Source organism: Pundamilia nyererei, unplaced genomic scaffold (genome assembly GCF_000239375.1).
Source record: "Pundamilia nyererei isolate P.nyererei 1_Seehausen unplaced genomic scaffold, PunNye1.0 scaffold00068, whole genome shotgun sequence".
Classification (NCBI taxonomy): Eukaryota; Metazoa; Chordata; class Actinopteri; order Cichliformes; family Cichlidae; genus Pundamilia; species Pundamilia nyererei.
In genome coordinates this window covers 1,433,773-1,453,032 of record NW_005187469.1, presented here as the reverse complement: position 1 = coordinate 1,453,032, position 19,260 = coordinate 1,433,773, and the positions used below count along the sequence as shown (strand labels likewise).

The window sequence follows — 19,260 nt, the reverse complement described above, 5'->3', positions numbered from 1 at the left end:
AAGGTGTCGCGGATAAATGAGGGAGGGGCTAATAATCGGCTCAGTCATTTTTAATGATCGTTGAAAGCCCAGATCGTAATCGTGATTAAAATTCGATTAATTGAGCAGCCCTAGGTTTGACTAATCCCAGTTAGCTGGGAGAAATTAAAAAGAGCAAGAGCTCCAGTCTCAGGAAGTAGAAATCGGACTGAATTTATTTACAACAGTGAAAGTGGAAATGCTGAGATCAGTGAAATAAAAGTCCTGTTTGAGACCTCTCGCGTGATGTTTACACACCTTTGAATTATGTAACACATAAAGATATAAAGCATGCACGACTACCTTAAATGTGTTTTACATCAGCCGCATTTGAGGAGTAAGAAAAAAGCTCTTCTTCACACTAACCGGTATGTGTGTGCAAATTTTTTTTTATTATTATTATTATTAAAAGCATTTTATGCACCTACAAATCTTTTTATAATAAAAATGCAGGAAGTGTGTTTAGTTTTAGTCTTCAGTCAGATTCATCCACGCGTCCGACCTGATGGAAACAGTGGTGTAAAAGTTTGACATTTGACCTTCTTAGAGTGGAGTATCTCTACAGTATCTCTGCTGTTCTAAGCATCTTACATTTTAGCATCTTCCTAATACGACCTGTAACGTATTAATAAGAAAACACACACACATGAATAGAAACGGCATTAAAAGGAAACATTTTTAAACAGGCCGACAGGAGCAAACCAGCTCTGGAAACAAACTGATGTTAAACTGAATGGAAAACGCAAAGCTGGAACTCGCAGTGTGAATCTGGCTCATAGCTGCTAACTAGCCTTTGCTCTCACACACAGATGCTTTCACAGCACTGCATGGGTTTAGTCTTTATTTCCTTTTCTGAGATCAAATGCGGTGCACAGCACTCCTGTAGCTGTTTTACCGACTGTTGGATTCGTCTACAAACCTTACAGCTGATTTCAGTAACATAATCACTGCTGTCCTGTCAGCTGCACCTCACAGGGACAGCAGAGAGTCACTCACTTCCCACAACAAGTGCTAACGAGGCGATCTTCTTAAAAAGGTCACCGTCCGTGCACGTTTGTTGTGCACATTGCAGAAATTTAAGCACTGAAGGGCAGAAATAAATTCTAATACTTCGACATTTAAATCAGATTTCGTTACCTCAAACTGTGCCTTTGAGGGGGGTGACCATACATTTAACTCTGATTGGTCCAAATATACAGTGTTTTTCAAGTTTATAAGACCACTAACCAATGTAAGGTTTATGCCACAGCTGCCCAGAGGTTTTCATTGATTTAAAAGAATGTTTTTCTTGTTTTTATGAGTAATTGTTGAGTAAATTAAACCCTATCTTAAGGAAATTTAAAGGGATTGAAAGCACGTTTTAAAAGTGATTTTTCCTTTATTGAAAGGCCAGAACATCTTTGGTGGAAGACAAATGTTTGTATGTGCAGGAAAACCCAGATGAATATCAACAAATGTGGATGGAAACTACTCTAAAGATCATTTCTGGCATCAGTCATTAAGAGGATTAAATGCACCTTTTGTTACGTTTGAGTAAACGATGGACACAAAATGATGTAATTGGATGTTGTTATCCAAAGTTGTCCTCATATTGTTGGATTTTAGATACATTTACTATATTCAGTTTCTCTTAAGCAGTCAGGTTACACCGAGGAGCAGAATGTAGTCGAGTCGAGAAGAAAAAGCCCTTCATAAGTTAATTCTCTGACACAGTGTGAAGCTGATGTGCTCCTGCTGTTGTTGCTTTCAGTCTTTCATGTACGGCGACTACATCGCCTACGACTTCTGGCTGGGGAAAGTGTACGACCTGACCAATCACATCATCCTCAAGCTGTCCAATGGAGCCAGGTAAAGCGTGCGTGTGCAGGCAGTGTGTACTGTGACCATGTGACGGTCTGTTGGATCGCGTGAACGTACGTCGATCGGTGCCACATCCAGTGAATGTCTCGTCTCGCTCCCTCCAGGTGCTCCATGAGCGTGGAAGACGGTGCCAAGCTTTATGATGTCTGTCCACACGTCAGTGATTCGGTACGTAGCCACCGGCTCTGATCTGTCACTTCAGGTACATTCGCTTTGTTCGTGTGTTGTCCCGGCTGCTGCTCAGAGGTCATAGCCCCCACAGAGGCTGAAATTTAAGTGACAGCTGTCTGTTCACCATTTTCTTTTTTTCTTTTTTTTCTTTTTTTGTGTGTGTGTGAAATTGTTAAAATTAAGTTTGAACATGCTCTGATAATGCTGTCCCTCTCCACTCGTGCTGCTCCCGTCTTTGTATTTTATTTCTTCTGGTGCTCGCTGTTATTTGAGGATCAGTCCTCAGCTTCAGGTGTCCAGGAGCCTGTACTATGGAGCAGGATTTTAGGCTTAGTAGATAACTTCAGATTTAATCCCGGGCTTACTCTGACACGAAGGTGCCGCAGGTCCAAACTGCTCTGTGGAGGGTTATGTTTGAGATAAAAGAAGCACACATAAAAGCAGCACATACTAATGCTGGCATTTCCAGGAAAGATGATGAGGATGAGAGGGTCTGCGCTTTCAGAGGCCCAAAGTTTTAGTCTTTCCCTGATGAGCATCATTATGAAGTATAGATCATTCATCCCATTGCTGACTTTTTTTTCTTTCCTCACGGTTTTGTGCAGCTTCAAGAAAAACAAATTAAAAATGTACTTGGCATTGTGTGTTTAATAAAAGTTACACTGATGAAGCTTCATACATGTACTTGTATCTTTGTTATGTTGCGCTCTCACTTCTTGGTTTTGTGACGTTCTTGTTGTTTTTGGGATCCAGGGTCTGTTCTTTGACGAGGCGTACGGCTTTTACCCGGGACAGGTCCTGATTGGTCCCGCCAAAGTTTTCTCCAATGTCCAGTGGCTGTCAGGGGTCAAACCTGTGCTCAGCAGGAAGTGCAAGTTCAGGGTGGTGGTAGAAGAGGTATGCAATCTTTTCTTTTATGCAGCAGCCACATTATGTGAGATGGAAAGCAACTCGTTTAGGGTTCGTTGGTTATTATAAGAGTTTGTTATGCCTTGAAACTTTTCTCGTTTGAATAATAAGCGACTGAATTTAAATAAAATCTTTGGATGAACATTTTGAATTCTTCCCTTCTGTATAAAATAAGAAAATGCTCTTTGATTTTAATCACACCAACAGCTGTTGGACCACCTGGGGCCCTTTCTAAAAAAAATGGGAAGAAACAGTAAAACCATTAAGTGAATTATTTATCTTAATTTAAGCCTTTTGGTGATTTTTTTTGTAATTAAAATGTTTATTTACTTTTACAGCGAAAGCTAGCGATCACTCGAGAGATGAATTCAGGCAGCTGGAACAATATTCTTTTAATTAACACGTTCAGTTGTTTTTAATGAATTGGAGTTTATGTGTAAATGTACTTCTTCATGAATGTAAACACTCACTTGGATGTCATCTTGCTTCCTTCAGGTGAAGGTGGTGGAGCTGAAAGTGACGTGGATCACCAAGAGCTACTCGCCCAAAGGTTCTGACAGCGTTTATCCGCCTGCCTCCACCATCACACAGGAAAACCTCTGCAGGTCAGTGCAGTGACTCATCCACACGTGCCCACTGCAGCTACGTCTGCCTCCGTACACAAGCTGCTCTTGTTACCGTTGCTTATTGGGTGCAGTTTGCATCGTGTATTGATATCGTTTAGATTTTAAGTTAAAGTCATTCTCCCGTTTGGATTTAGGGTGAGGCGTCTGGGCTACTACGACCACACCCAGAGGCAGCTGGGAGAGAGGGCCCTCTACGTATTCCCGGCCAAAGGTGATGCCACACGCATCACCTGTGATGGACCTGAGGGCGCCCCTGTTTTGCCTGAAGACCCTGTTGCCAGAAAGGTGTGGATAAACTTGCACTGGTCTTTTCATGTGTTCTTAATTGGTTGTTTCCTTCTGTAAAGAGCTATTTTTTCCCCAGAGGAGCACATTAGCACCTTAAACCAGCTGCTTTACACAAGAGCGGGGACGATCTCTGATGCTGGTGTATTTTCAGAGTGTTGCTCTCGAATGTTTGTTAACACTCAGTGTTAGAAGGACTGATAGCACCTGAAAACACTCTTTGATCATCTTCAAGCCTTTGCTCTATCTCACTGCTTGTGTGTGTGTGTGTGTGTGTGTGTGTGCGTGTGTGTGTGCGCAGTTGAAAAGGATGTTCAAGAAGGATTCTGGGAAGAAGACAGAGAACGCCGAATTACAAGGTGCCAAAACATCCAGAAGATCATAAAACACACACCCAGTAATACAGCATGTATCAAAAAGAGATCAGATTCAGAGAACTTTAAGAGGTGGAAGGATTCAGTCCCTTTTAATTTAAAAAAACATTTTTTTAAGGAGAATATTCTTGAGTCTATAATCTCCCCACCTCCTTATATTGTTTATTTCCAGTGGCTCTTATATACAATGCTAGCGTATATAAATAACTAGGTTTTGTACTATAGAGCCTCACCTGGTTTACAGAACCATAACTTCTTTGTTGCTAATTAAATTCTTTCTCAAATAGAATTTTGATGATTTTTCCTTTTGACTGGATTAATGTAAATAATCCTTTTTAAAATTTATTTATTTTTTTACTTTGTTTCTCCCTGTAGGCGAGCACAGATCTGAACAGACCGACTCGAATCATCCCAACAACAACAACGGTCCCGCGGTTTCCGTTCAGAACGCTCCAGACTCGCAGAACGACGCCTCGGCTGAACACGGCGAGCAGGACGCTGATGACGAGGCTGCAGAGGAAACCGACGACACCAGGTCAGGGTCCTAGTTATTACCCTTTACAAAAACATTTAGCTGTCTAATTTATCTATAAGCAATTCTAAAATGCTCTAATATAATTTATTATAGCTTTGAGTCATTTTTATTCAAATTTAAGAATCCTTGTCGGTTTCCTTTAATAATAAGAAAAGTATCATTTATAATGTAAGGCATGTTTGAATGAATCTTTTATTTCTGTGCTTTTAAAACAAACATCTATACAAACCGCTTCTTTGTAGATGTTAATAATTTAAAAATTCATAGTTAATTCGTGTAATATTTAATTTCTTTGAAAACATAAGTGAGGGCTTACCATTTTGGTCTAAAACTAAATGGAGGAGAATTAGGTTGACAGTAGGAAACGCTTTTAATATATATTTGTGATGATCCTCGTGAGTGGTTCAGTTAGATTAGAGGTTGTTTTTTTTTTGCATTAGGAAATAAAAAGTCAGCTTTCTGTTATGTCAGAAATTAATTATTCTGCTTATTGTAATTAATCAGCTGAGATGCCCGGCAGATGTTTAGGTTTAGTGTACATCATTAATACAGCTGAGCTGCTTGTTAATTAAAATCAGTCGCGTGTGTGTGTACGTGTGTGTGTGTGTGTGTGTGTGTGTTTACATATCTTTGTGGGGACCAAAAATTGTAAGTTTACTATGCTCGTGGGACCAACAGCCCTTATGGGGACAAAATCCAGGTCCCACGAGTTTGAAGGCATTTTGAGACTCAAAATGTGGTTTCAGTGTCAGGGTTGCAATAAGGTTATGGGTAGGTTTAGGCTAAGTGGCTAGAAAAAGCATTATGTCAATTATGTCCCCACAAAGATATGAAAACACAGTCCAAAGTGGAAATTTGAGCGGGAAAAACTGCTCTAAATGTGACTTCAACATCACGTGGAGCTTAAAAGCTTCATAAATGTGGGATTTGTTGCACAGTTGTGTCTAAAATGTTTCCTGTATGTGTTGAGCGCATAAATTTATTGTTCAACACTGGACCCACATTGTTTCTCATCATTTTATTACAGTTCAGACCAAAGACATCACTCAGTAAACCTAATACTGCACAGCCTGACTGAGGGGAAAAATGAGTTTTTGCATGCTTAATACACAGAAAATTGCTTTTGCATAAAGAACTTGTTTCCCTCGCTGCAGCTCTTTAACGTCATCAGCGAGCTCCACAGCCTCCTCTCAGAGCGGCGGTCTGGGAACCAACCGCAAGAAGAGCATCCCGCTCTCCATCCGCAACCTGAAGAGGAAGCACAAGAAGAAGAGGACAAAGTTCTCCCGCGAATTCAAGCCCGGAGACCGGTGGGTTAAAATCACAAACGCCGGCACACGAGAGTAAATTCCATCTAGTTTCTTCTGTTTGTCACCAGAGTTCGAGCAGCTCTTCTGGCTGTTTAGGAACTTAGCAGTCCACTGTTTATGTTTTTAGAGTTGTCTGTAAGAGACGTGGGAATGACACCTGTTCCTGTTAAATTTGCAGCTGCTTTCTCGGAAAGACCTGCCATCTCTCGCTTTGACTGCATGTCTGTCCATCCAGCTCTCATTTGTCTAAGGGTTTGCGACTCGATTCGTCAAGTCTTTCAGTGATGGTGTCATTTCCTCAACCACACAGACACACTCATACTCGGCTCACACGCTGCATTTGAGGTTAAGTGTAAGAGTGTTCCACTTTTGTACTGCACACTGTTATCACAATGGATGCAGCAGGACCAGACGGATGGCAGTGAAGCAGGATAAAAGTCATCTGAGGAAAACTGAGAAATCGGAGAGAAGATTGAGGTCTCTGCTATCTTTTTCTTTTTTTTCTTTTTTTTTTGCAGAGTGGCAGTGGAAGTCGTATCCACGAATACCACGGCTGATGTGATGTGGAAGGACGGCCGGGTGGAGAAGGGGATCCGATCGAACGACCTCTACCCCATCCAGCACCTGGACAGCCACGAGTTTTGCCCCGGCGACTTTGTAGTAGATAAACGACGTAAGGAAAAGCTTTTATCTCAGATTTGATCTCAGATTGGTGGGTATTTTTGTGTATGGGCCTCTCTGCCACTTAGTACCTGCAGTATGTAGGTCATTTTCTGTAACTGTGCCAAAGCGTCTCTGTAAAATGGCCTGAATACACCGGGATTTACATCACAATGGTGATGTTACAGCCATGTACGGTAGTGCCATTCGGCAAATGAAAATGTTTTTATGTAGAATCCATAGAGGTTAACTTCACATCATAATATTCTTTAAAACGGGAATCCAAAAAGTACAGATATTTGTGTTTTACAGAGTTTACTTTGATCTCTAAGCTATGCATTGTGTGCTCACCTCAGCCCAAGCGCTGCAGGACCCCGGGGTGTACGGCATGATCCAGTCTGGCGATCACAAAGGCAGAACGTGTGTGGTGAAATGGATCAAACTCAACTCCACCAGTGACGACGTGGAGGTCAGTCAGGAGGAAAAACAGCGATTGTGATTTAAAGCTTGTGAAAACGATCAATGTTTGAATGTTTGTGGGCGACAGAGGTACGAGGAGAAACAGGCCATAAACGTTTGTTTCTGTGTTGTTTAGGTCATCGGTTTGGAGGAGGATGTCAGTGTCTACGACATCGCTGATCATCCGGACTTTCACTTCCGCACGACCGACATCGTCATCAGAATATGGAACTCGGAAAACGGACAGAACGACTGTGAAAATGAGGTAAAGTGATGCGACCGACCGCCCAACACACGAAACACTCAGTTTCGTTTTGTTTTTTTGTTTTTTTTAAGAGTCATGAAAATGACGCGTGTCTTTCTCCTGGACTGTAAAGGTTATGAGAACTCAAATCCAGACAAATCAAGTCCACATGTTAAGCCCACCTTCTTTGTAAGTTGAGGGCCTTCAGGGCTTCATTCATCAAGTTGTTATACAGAAAAATCGTAACGGCTGATTCTGAGGAGGTCAGGTGGAAATTTCTTTTCAGATTTGGGTTATTTTTACATGGAGTGAACCTCTACTGATTCCCAGCCTCGAAACAGTTTGCTTCTTTTGCACCTCTCCGTGGGGAAAAGTCAATATCAAATCCTAAAAAGGCTTTTTAGGCAGTACTTCACACACTAGCTGCTGCACTTTTCTCCCTCTTAGTCTTCATATTGTATTGTTGCTGATAATCGTCCCTATATTTGCCTCCTTTCAGACGTCAGTCGGTCAGGTGTACAGGGTGGATGTAAGCAGCAAAGTAGAGGTGGTGTGGGCAGACAATTCGAGGACCATTGTCCTGCCACAGGTAAGCAATTGAAGCTCATTGTGATGTCTGCGTAATCGCAGGTGAAACGTTTGTTTCTGACCCCCGATCGCTCTTGCAGCACCTCTACAACGTGGAATCGGAGATCGAGGAGACGGACTACGACTCAGTGGAAGAAACGAGCAGCGTTCTGTCGACCGAGGAGTGGGAGGACGAGAGCGACAGCTGGGAGACAGACAACGGTCTGACCCCAGAGGACGACAGCCACGTGAACAACGCGGATGCCACGGATACTGCGACGCCGACCCCGACGCCCACTGGCTCCACGACATTCATCATCCCACCGCAGGAGGGCAGCAAAGCCGGGGTTACCAGCCCCACCAAAGGAGTCTCAGGAGAGGAGGGCGAAGCGTCTATGGCGAGTCCTGCTTCTGGTGGAGGTAGGAACTCATTGGAAGAAGTTTCATCCACAAAAAAAAAATATTAGTCTGGTCTTACGAGCTTATTTCAGACAGCTGTCATCAACAGCTGCAGAAAAAAGCTGCTGGTTGCAGCTGGATGGAGCTGTAACCAGTCAGCCATTAAATGGACCATGTGACGAACCACAGAGAAACAAGAAACCAACAGATGTTGGTATATGAGCTCTCAGATACATCTGCCATCAAACTTTATAGTGCAGTTCATGTCTTTAGGCAAGTATTATGTATTCCAGTCACACGCTGCTCTAAAATTCTGCAAAACATCTCAGTATTTATCTTGATGGCATTTTCCTATATTATATTTCTCGCCTCTAGTTGTAGTTCACTATGACTCATCCACCGTCCTGCTGCCTTAAATACTTGTTAGATGAGCATGTTTGTTTATTAATCTGAAAATAACCCTCAACATGTTCAAATTTTCTTCTTTTTTGAATACTGGATGCTAAAAACTATGATACCTGGCTGTTTAAAAAAAATGAAATTAACCTATAAACTGAAGACTCGTGGATGTTTTTCATGCAAAGAGTGAAGATATTAAAAAATATATAATGTGACGTCGTTTCTGGTATTTTGGTGGAATTTGTTGACCACATTTTATGGATTTATTTGTATTTATTTTGACTAGTTTGTGTATATAAAACAATATATTTAAACCCCTTATAAAAAAATAAAAATAAGTCAAATGGAGCAAAAACAATAAAAATATTTGATGCAGTCAATAATCAAAATCACACGGTGCTTTCGCATCAAAGAAACCGTTTGTCTTTTGCTGTAAACTGCTTTTGTGGTCATTTTGTCGGCTTGTGTCTGAACCGCTGCAGGAGGAGCTGTGAACGGAGCGGAGAAACCCGGTAAGGATGGAGCCTCTCGGGGCTTCAGGGAGTTGAAAGAGGCGCTGAAGATCCTGGAGAGCTTGAAGAACATGACTGTGGAGCAGCTCTGGACCGGTGGCTCCCCAACCTCCCCGACCTCCGTCGAACCCGCTTCCACGACTAACGTGGCGAGTTCGGTGACGCCGACGACCCAAGAAAAACCGACCAAGGAGAAACGCTTCCTAGACGATATCAAGAAGCTCCAGGAAAACCTGAGGAAGACTCTGGACAACGTGGCCATCGTGGAGGAGGAGAAGATGGAAGCTGTGGTGGAGGCAGTGGGGAGTGTGGGAGCAGGGATGGAGGCGGGTGTTAAACAGGTGTGTACAATCATTTTGCTCTTACCTCGTTTAGATATCTCCGCTCATTAGACCGCGTCTTACCTGTCGCTGCGTTACAGGCAGAGAGAGCTGGAGATGAAAAGCCCCAGCAGGAGGCGCAGACACCCGTAGGTCAGCAGGAGTGGCCCAGTGAGATTCTCAGTGACACGCCGGTACTGTGCCAGCAGAGCGGCGGCAAACCCGGTGTGACATTTACCAGTGCCAAGGGGGAGGTGTTCTCGGTGCTAGAGTGGGCACCAGGTAAGACATTCAGATGTGTAACCTGTGACTCTCTTCCCCCCCCACGCTTGTTGTCTTTGTTTTACACCATCTATCCTCCTCCAGATCTCCTTTGGTTTTATTTTTCCAGTGTCTTGATCTTTACTGAACCTTGCTCGACTGTCTGAGGCAGGAATTTCTGTCTGTTAACTTTACAAAGAAAAAGTACTGACAAACCACATAAATGCGCTGAGATGTTGCTGTTGGTTTTTCTCCAGAGCTGAAAAATGAAACTTGAAATGTTAAAAAAGTGCACTTCCTTTAAGCTGGCTTCAAAAATAGAGACAACAGAAGTTTATTTACAGCCTGCAGGAAAACTGTTATGGCCTCTGCGGATGGTTTCCCAAACTCGCCGTAGCTGATAACTAAACACCCCGCCCCCTCATCCAAATATGGTCAATTTTGGCTCCAAAACACAAACACAGCTGCGGCCAAAACACAGATGTTGAGTCCATGTTTGCTTTATATGGTTTATGGGCACAATCGGGTGGTTTACATCATCGGTGTAGCTGAACCTGTAAGTCCAGTAGAGACCTGCAGATCGTTCAGGAGGACAGAGGATGAACGGCAAATACAATAAATATACACGTCGTGTCAGAAGTGGGTCAGATCACCATCAGCCTGATCTGCTGCTTTAGGATTTATTTTTTCCCTGCATGGTTTTCACTAACACAGTCGCACCTGTGAACGCATCGTTTTGTGTACTGAATGCTCAGTTAAGATAGATAAGATAAGTTAGATTTCTTTCTTACTGTGGTCGTGTTCAGTCATCATTCATCGCTGTCCTCCTTTCTGTCTCTCACAGAAACTCACTCGTTTAAGAAAATGGAGTTCCAGCCTGCGGAGGCGAAGAAGTTCTTCAGCACGGTGAGGAAGGAAATGGCTCTGCTAGCGACATCGCTGCCTGATGGCATCATGGTCAAAACCTTTGAGGACCGCATGGTGGGTTTCCTGTCATTAATGCCGGGAAAGTAAAGCAGTGCATGCTTTCATTGTCATTTTTCAGATTTAAACTTTTCTGCTTTTCCTGATTTTCCACCTTTGGTTTCTTCTCGGAAACAGAAAGTTTGTGAGCGTGTCTGAAGGCTTAAAAGGGGAGGAGCTAAATTGTCTTGTTTACAGTGTAGATTAATTGAAGAGTTGAGTTGAAGGTTGCGTAAAAGCTGAGGATTATTTTGAACTGTAGGTTATGCAAAGCTAGTGTAGTGGAGTCAAAGAGTAAAAATATGGAGCAGGAAATGATCCTAATCATTAAACAGATTATTCTTCTTTAGTAACATGCTCCAAATTTGGACGGTTTCATTTAATGCTGGAAAATCTGTAGATTTACTAAAAGACACTAAACAAGGACACAAATTTACCACCACCTTCATATTTAGGTGAAATTAACCATTTGTAGATATGTAGTAATTCAAAAGCCTTTGTTTTTCTCCGCTGTATTAAAAAAATGCCTTCAGCAGAGATTCAAGGCCACAAATGTGCAGAAAATATTTTCATTCCTTTTACACAACTTACATTTTTAAGTTGGAAAAAGTCGTTTTGACAGCATAAAATGAAATTGCTAGTTCTTAAAAGCCTCATGATCACTAATGGGCCTTTTTCAAACCCAAATGCCAGCATGAGGTTTAAAAGTATTAATAAAAGAATAAATATTTAAAAAATTACAGGGAATGAAAGGCAGAAGCAGCCAGGCTTTACTCTTACGTCTGCTGCGCTGTACTTTGTTCTGCTATCTCATACGTATTCTCCTGCAGACGCCTGAACATCGGCCTCCTTTAGATTACAACATCAAACATGTTGTACTTTTCTTTTGTCGCTCCACCACAGGACCTGTTCTCGGCTCTGATCAAAGGGCCGACTCGTACGCCCTACGAGGACGGTGTGTTCCTGTTTGACATCCAGCTGCCTAACATCTACCCAGCTGTGCCGCCTCTGTTTCGATACCTGTCCCAGTGCAGCGGCCGCCTCAATCCCAACCTCTACGACAACGGCAAGGTCTGCGTCAGCCTGCTGGGCACCTGGATAGGCAAGGTGAGTGCCGGAGGTGTGGACAGCGTCAAGATGGTCTTTGTAGCCCGAGCACATGATTCAGAGTATTCTCAGTGGACTTTTATCAGGTCACTGCAGTACGGTGTTCACCAATCTGTCCCTCTTCTTCATCACCCAATCATAAACAACATCAGTGAAGTGTGTTTCTCCAAACTTCAGCCTGAAGGATTCAGTTGATCACCCTGAAGTGTTTTTGTTAAACCAGTTTAAACTTTTAAATTAATTGGACTTGGCAGTCAGTAGAGTCTTTCTGGTGTGTCTGATGTACGAGGTGTCACATTTCAGATTTTCCTGATTGTAGTAGGTTGGTTTTTTGTTTTGTTTTTTTCCACTGTTGCTTCAGTGTGGCTGATTCAACCACTATGGATGATTAGAGTGGTTTGGGTTTCAGGGTGGATATATGACTCTTGGCAAGAGGGGGAAGGAAAAACTCCCTTTTAACAGGAAGAAACCTCCTACAGAACCAGGCTCAGGGAAGAGAAGAGGGAGACAAGATAGCTGGAGACACGGAGAATAACACACATTTCTTTCACCTTTAATGAAAAGAATAGAGGACTAACTTAGAAACAGCACTGTAACTGTAACCAACCAGGTTATAGTTACAGTTAAACTCTCAACATATGACCCTAAAGTACGAATTGTATAACTGCTGAATGTTTTGGGGTTTAAAGTGTCCGGGCTGCACACACACAGTACCTTTGGATGTTTTATTGTAATCTAATGTGAGAAAAGTGTAATCTGGGGACGACTTTACTTTAGCTTATTGTAGCGTTAAGTGAACTGTTCACTAGTCAGAGACGTCAGTGCTGAGCTGTTTTAATGCTGCTGTGATCTGCAGGGCACTGAGAGATGGACCAGCAAGTCCAGCCTGTTGCAAGTCCTCATCTCGATACAAGGTTAGTGCAATCACACACCCACACACACAGATTGTGCATCCATCACTACAGAGGACCTCACACTGACTCACTTTCATTTCCTGCAGATTTTCTCTCACCCTGGTCTAACCTTTACTTACTCTGACCTCTAAAGCTTGCATTCCTAACTTAACAAAGTACATTGTCCTCACAAGGAAGACACGTCCCCACAATGTGAACATGAAACTGATGTAGGTCCCCAGATTGCTGTAATACCAAGCACACACACACACACTGCTGCTTCTCTTCTCTGCAGCTGAAAATGTTTTATTCATGTTTTCATTTGCTCAGAAGTTACTCAACTAAATATATCTGCCTCACACACAGACATGACACCACGTCCATACAACATCTGCAGCCTGCCAGACTAACAGAATCCAGGTTTTAAATCTCGGATATCTTTTAGCTTCAAATGTTGCAGTTGAATTAGCAGATTTCATAGTCTTGAGCTATTTTTCTGTTTTTCACAAATCCTGATTTGATGTGTGCCTGCAGGCCTTATCCTCGTCAATGAGCCTTACTACAACGAGGCCGGCTTCGACAGTGACCGAGGCCTGCAGGAGGGATACGAGAACAGTCGCTGCTACAATGAGATGGCTCTGATCAAGATGGTGCAGTCTATGACGCAACTCCTCCAGAATCCCATTGAGGTCTTCAAGCAGGAGATCCAGGAGCACTTTGTTTCTAATGGCTGGCGGCTCGTCCACCGGCTGGAGTCGTGGCTGGAGCTGCACGACTCTGCGGAGCGAGGGCAGGCCGCACACCCGTACTCCAGGGCTCAGCACTCCAAGGACCGACCTTCATCTGTGGAGCCTCTGGATGAGCAGCTGGCCCTGGGATCGGGGCCCGTGGCGGTGGCCCACAGCAGCCCCGGTAAGGCGGGGGAGGAGGGATACACGGGAGCAGGCGTCACCAGTATTATGGAGGAGGAGCTGGAGGATTCAGGACTGAGTCCCTCCACCACAGCAGCCTCTCAGCAGGAGCTGGGCAACAACTCAGACTGCGACAGCAACCTGGGGAACAGCTCTCTGGGCAGTGAAACCAGGGGCAGCGCTGCGGGGCCCGGCTCCGTAAGCCGCACCGGGACGTCCGAGTCGGGTTCTGCCGCAGCGAGCGCAGGAGGGGCGGGCTCCTCGGGGAGCCAGCCAGTGGTGAGACCAAAGAAAAGGAGAAAGAGCTACCGAAGCTTCCTCCCGGAGGGCAGCGGTTACCCCGACATCGGCTTCCCGCTCTTCCCGCTTTCAAAGGGATTCGTGAAGAGCGTCCGAGGCGTGCTGCAGCAGTACCGAGCTGCGCTGGCAGCCGCAGGCATCCCCGAGCACACAGAGGACAAGTAAGTGCCTCCTCATCCTTTCCCAGTATGCCACTGCACTGTTCCCTGCTCCTTTTCCTCCTCTTCTTCTACCTTTTCATCCGCCTCAAGCCGTCGAGGAGGATCCATTACTTGTTGTCTGGGAGAGGGGGGCTACAGCTTTCTGTCTGCTGTACCCCTGTCCAGAGCTGCACTAAGCCCCCAGCACTGCCCACATTTTTAACCTTTACCTCCATTTCTTAGTCTTTACTGCTCCTGCTGCCCTGAACTCCACAACATTCTGCCTTTTCTTGCCCCCATAATCGAACCACGATTGCAAGAGAGCCGCACCTTTGATCGGGAGCGTGAGCGGGCTCTGCTCGGGACGACGATTTGATCATGTTTTTGTTTCCTTCAGTGTCCCTGCAGACGAGTGCGAAGCATAAAGAGCGACTCACCCACCTGCACACACACCTGAGGGAGCTGCCTCGTCATTCACACACTGTCATCTTTTCATGGACGCAGGTTAAAAAAAAAAAAAAAAAAAAACAGAAAAGGGGGAAAAAAAGTGGCGCCAGTAAGAACTGTGGTGGCGTGGATGCAAAAAGAAAAGAAAAAAAAAGAGTGAGATGAGGAATCAGTGCCATGTCCTCTCCTACACCCCCTCTCATGATCCCACTAGCCTCCAGCATCCTCTGCCGTATGGGGGGGGGGATTTGCCGGATGAAGAAGTAACTGGGTACCACTGGAAAAACTGCACAGCCCAGCTCCCGGTCAGCGACGGGTCGACTGCAGCTATCTGTAGCACTACTGATGTTATCACTGTACCATCCTGCACTACAACGAGCGAACGAACGAAAGGACAATCAAGTTTGGGAGAGGCGACGCGCATAAAACCACTTTTTCTCACCGGTTGTTACGCTTTCTGCCAAATTCTCTCTGTTCACACACTCACGCGAATCTTCACAGAAGAACAGGCCGAACGTCAGTAAAACTGCCAACCACAGACCACTTCTACCACCACACGCTCGCTGGCATCTTCCTTCGCTCATCACCGGAGCACGCGGCGAACATCGAGTGGCAAAGTTTACATACGAATCAACCTCCGGAGGTTTGTAGCTGTTTGGTGTGCGTGCAGAGGAGCACGCGGTGCGGCCAGTCGGGCGAGTGTATGTGGCGCAGTTTAGTTGTTGGCGGTTCGTACGCCAACGTCGAACTTTTGATCCATTTCAGGTGGTTTTACTCACTGAACTGTAGTCAACCCCACATCACTGCAGATGACACAACTTAAACAATGAAAAACGACAACAAAAAAAATCCACACGGCATCCATTCCGCCATCTCATGTCAACATGTTGCCTTACTTGAATTGTTCTTAATGATCTCTTGTGTACAGAGCTGCTTGTGTCTTGCTTTACTCATTAACCCACGCAGGCCTGGACACGCATTAAAAACCACTAAAATCCTGCTCCAGTGTTTTTTGTTTTTTTCCCTTCTCTCATTCCCCTTCCCACCGCTGCCGTGTTCTGAGTCGTTCCCCCTCCAAACTGCACGTGCCCAGTTGAATTAGATCAGAACGTAAACTGCAGTCGAGTATGAATGTTGATGATATAATTAATCTGCCTAATTGTTCATTTTTAGTTAGTTTTCTGATTCAAGTGGCCAATGGGATGACGCCTCTACAGTAAATATCTTACATTTGGATGAAAGGAGAAAAAAAAGTGGTTTTAGCTACAAAGTTTCCACAAAGCTGTGAAACTCAAACCTTTGGGTCCAATCGTGCTTCCTGAGGAAAATCTGCATTCTGTGTTTACAACTTTTGAAAGAATTGCATTCGTTATTCTTATTCTACTAAATATTATTAGTAATTATTATTATTGGACAGGTCAGACATGCCCTGTGATGCTTTAATAGCGCTGCCTGTGCTGATCTGTGATGCTGAGAAGTGTTTGTGGATGAGAAAGCAGTAACAGAAGAGTATGAACGTATAGAAACAACAAGCCAAGAGCCGCTGCGTTTAGAGACTTATAATAATTAATAAACGAATAAACATGAGGGTATTTTTTTGTTTTGTATTGTCTTCCTTTTTTTTTTTACCTCCCCCCCCCTTTTTTTTTTTTTCTTCCCCTGTATCAGATGTGGAAATCAGGCATCCGTGATTTGTTTTCCTCTTCTCAGATTTTCCTTTTTTCATGATTTCACTGCCTTTACTGCTGCCTCTAGCATCGTTTCCCTCTTCCTTTCTTTTCTTTTCCTTTTTTAAATTTTTTTTTTTTTTACCTCCTGTCATCATGCTGCTGTTCGTAAAATGTCGCACATCTCAAGAGGAGCGCGTTTCCCTCCCCGGCTCCACCGAGAACCAGGAGGTGACATTACTCCCGCCATCTTCATCTTTTGCCCTCGTCCTCATTTATCAACAGAAGCATTAACAGAAAATGTGAATCCATCTCTAGATCTCAAAAGAAAAGTCCGACAGGATATCAAGCCCATGACGCTTTGTATAATTTTCTGTGTATGTGTGTATATTCTTCAGATTGAAACCATTATTATTATTATTATTATTATTATTATCATTATTATTATTATTGCGAGAGGTTTGTTTTACAGCCAAAGCATGTAACATTGTTGCTTTAAGCCTTTCGAATGGGCTACACACAAGACTTGACTGTACGATGTCTACATTTCCACAGTGGCCTGTTATTGATATAATATTTAAAAAAACAAACAAAAAAAAGGAACTCAGTTATAATTTGTAGCCTGATTCCCTCTGTACAGACATCATGACTATATTGAAATATATGAATACATACAGTATATATTTAACACAAACTTGAGTTGTGATGAGTCGGGGCGTAGAGTATGTACAAAATGCTGAGTGTGTATTGTACTTATTGTTTCATCTTTTTAATGGTTTACTTTTGTTGCTTTAAGACGACTGTACAGTGATGTATTAAACTTTGCAAGCATTACCATAGAAGCTTTGTGGCTTTATTTGTGCCGGATACAAAAATAATAAGAAGGAAATCACCTGAAAAGTACAAACTCGGTAATGAATGAATGTTATTAAAGGCGACCTGCTCCACTTTTAACCTGTTTCTCTGTCAGATACAAGCTCTTACAGTGACTTTTTATTTATTTTATTTTGTACCTGTATGATGTCAGAAAGAAGGGAGGTCCTGAATATCATTATCTTAGGCACAGAAGCTCCACCCACCTGCTGTTCAAACCTTCTGTTTGCAAGTTGCAGTCAATCAGAAAAAAGTTGGGTTAAAGGGGGAGGAGCTAAAAGGTCCAGTGTGAATCAAGCCTGCTGCTGTAGTGGAGGACATGCTGGAAATGAACAGGTTCAATTACCTGTGTATCCAAACCCTGATGCAGCTGTGAACGGGAAAGAAAAACAAAGTATGCAGGTGTACGGAGCGGCACATGAGCACGGATGATCGTTTTCTTAACGCTGGATTATCAACCTGTCCGGAGGGAACTTTGCTTCTTGTCTATTGTTTGGATGAGCTCCAGCCTCACCTGTTATCCTACTTGGACAGGTGATTAGGAAGTTGGTGGTTGAATGCACTGGTCTGACTGTTTAAGGAATTGGTCCCTTTTCATTGGGTTGAATTAAAGAGTTATGGCTGCTGTAGAGATGAATATGGCAAAGCCTCGGGGATGGTTCAGCTACACTGCCTCAAGCACACGAATGGTTTGAAACATTGAGAGATGGTGTGTTGTAGGTTTTTTTTGTTTTTCCCTCCAGATGATGAAGCTGAAATGCTCTCAGACCGGGTCGAGGTCAAAATGAAGGCACCAGCGTCTCCAGGTGTTTAAACCAAAATAAATCCGTATCTGTGAAACTGAGATTTCGAGTCAGCAGAGGCAGAAAATTTAATAAAACAAATAGATTTTCCTGCAGCCCATCAGCTGAGATTGTCATATGAACATCATGGGCATGAATGTCATAATTTTGGGCTCTTGATGAGTTCTTCTTTTTCTAGGGTTGGGATGATTGTACAGCATCTTTAATCATTTTAAAAAACAAGAATTAGGTGTGCTAGTTTGAATTTGTTGGATTTTCTCTAATCCACCCAGGGCTAAAATGTATCCGCCTTTATCTACTTTAAAAAAATAATAATAATTGTGTGTTCGGCATCATTAGTGTGTTGGAAGATCTGTGTCCACGTTTCAACTGTCTAGCTCTTGATTTGAGGGGAAGCTGAAGAATTTGGAGGGGTAGTCTTTCTTTATTATTCCACCACTTTGTGTCATGTACCAGTACCACAGGCAGCAAAACGGCCCAAAAGCATGATTCTACCACCACCATGCTTGACAACTGGTACAGTGTTCTTTGAAAGCCTCACATTTACTCCTCTAACCAAAAAGCTCAGTCTTTTCTCCTGAAGGCGTTTGGCTTGTGTGGGCAGCCGAGTCGAGCTTGAAGATGATGATTTTGGAGTAGGGGCTTCTTTCTTGGTTGGCACCCTCGAATAACTCCTTGAGCTTTAGTGGCTCCTGGGTTGTTCCTGAACAACCAAACCAGCTTCCTCTCATCTGAGGATGGCAGTCCAGGTCTTCTTCCAGATCTTGGTAAAGTGGAGACATATGAGCTCCACAATTTCAACAACTATTTAATTATATTTACTCAAGATTAATATAACTTTTTATCAAAAGCCCTGAATGTGGAACATTTGTCCTCAATAATCCTCCCTAGGGTGGATTTGAGTTGGACACATCCCTCATTAACACACCAGATCAGAGGTTTGCAGCGCTGCATACCTACCCACTCATTTTGGTCCAATGTCAGAAATTGTAAAGCAACTTGAACATTTAATCTTAAAGAACTGCGTTGCAGGTTTCCTGTCAGTGATAGATTATGTCTTCAGGTGTAGTTTTGAAGCAGTAACACACCTGAGAGTAAACCTGCAAAATCACCCTGTGATGCAGCTAGATGCAGGACGCATGACCCAGTCATGACTTAAACTTTTCTCCTTTGAGTTTTCTGTCCTTGTGCAGGTGATGATGATGATGATGATGATGATGATGATGATGATGATGATGATATCTTCC

General features: G+C 43.4%; 1 protein-coding gene across 2 annotated transcripts in view; it reads left to right on the top strand.

The window, feature by feature from the left end:
* ube2o (ubiquitin-conjugating enzyme E2O) overlaps positions 1–14,714 on the top strand; it is a 44,073-nt gene extending 29,359 nt beyond the window's left edge. The window contains exons 4-23 of one of the 2 annotated variants that reach the window (XM_005736261.2): positions 1,769–1,866; positions 1,983–2,046; positions 2,803–2,946; positions 3,454–3,563; positions 3,719–3,869; positions 4,171–4,228; positions 4,619–4,778; positions 5,933–6,088; positions 6,607–6,761; positions 7,105–7,217; positions 7,344–7,472; positions 7,951–8,040; positions 8,120–8,438; positions 9,299–9,669; positions 9,750–9,930; positions 10,754–10,890; positions 11,776–11,979; positions 12,836–12,893; positions 13,407–14,244; positions 14,621–14,714. In XM_005736261.2, coding sequence (XP_005736318.1) covers positions 1,769–1,866; positions 1,983–2,046; positions 2,803–2,946; positions 3,454–3,563; positions 3,719–3,869; positions 4,171–4,228; positions 4,619–4,778; positions 5,933–6,088; positions 6,607–6,761; positions 7,105–7,217; positions 7,344–7,472; positions 7,951–8,040; positions 8,120–8,438; positions 9,299–9,669; positions 9,750–9,930; positions 10,754–10,890; positions 11,776–11,979; positions 12,836–12,893; positions 13,407–14,244; positions 14,621–14,648 — 3,564 coding nt within the window. In that variant the 3' untranslated portion in view covers positions 14,649–14,714. Of the gene's footprint in view, positions 1–1,768; positions 1,867–1,982; positions 2,047–2,802; positions 2,947–3,453; positions 3,564–3,718; positions 3,870–4,170; positions 4,229–4,618; positions 4,779–5,932; positions 6,089–6,606; positions 6,762–7,104; positions 7,218–7,343; positions 7,473–7,950; positions 8,041–8,119; positions 8,439–9,298; positions 9,670–9,749; positions 9,931–10,753; positions 10,891–11,775; positions 11,980–12,835; positions 12,894–13,406 lie in introns of both variants that reach the window. The other variant, XM_013911646.1, reaches the window with a different exon arrangement.
* The last annotated feature ends 4,546 nt before the right edge of the window (positions 14,715–19,260 follow it).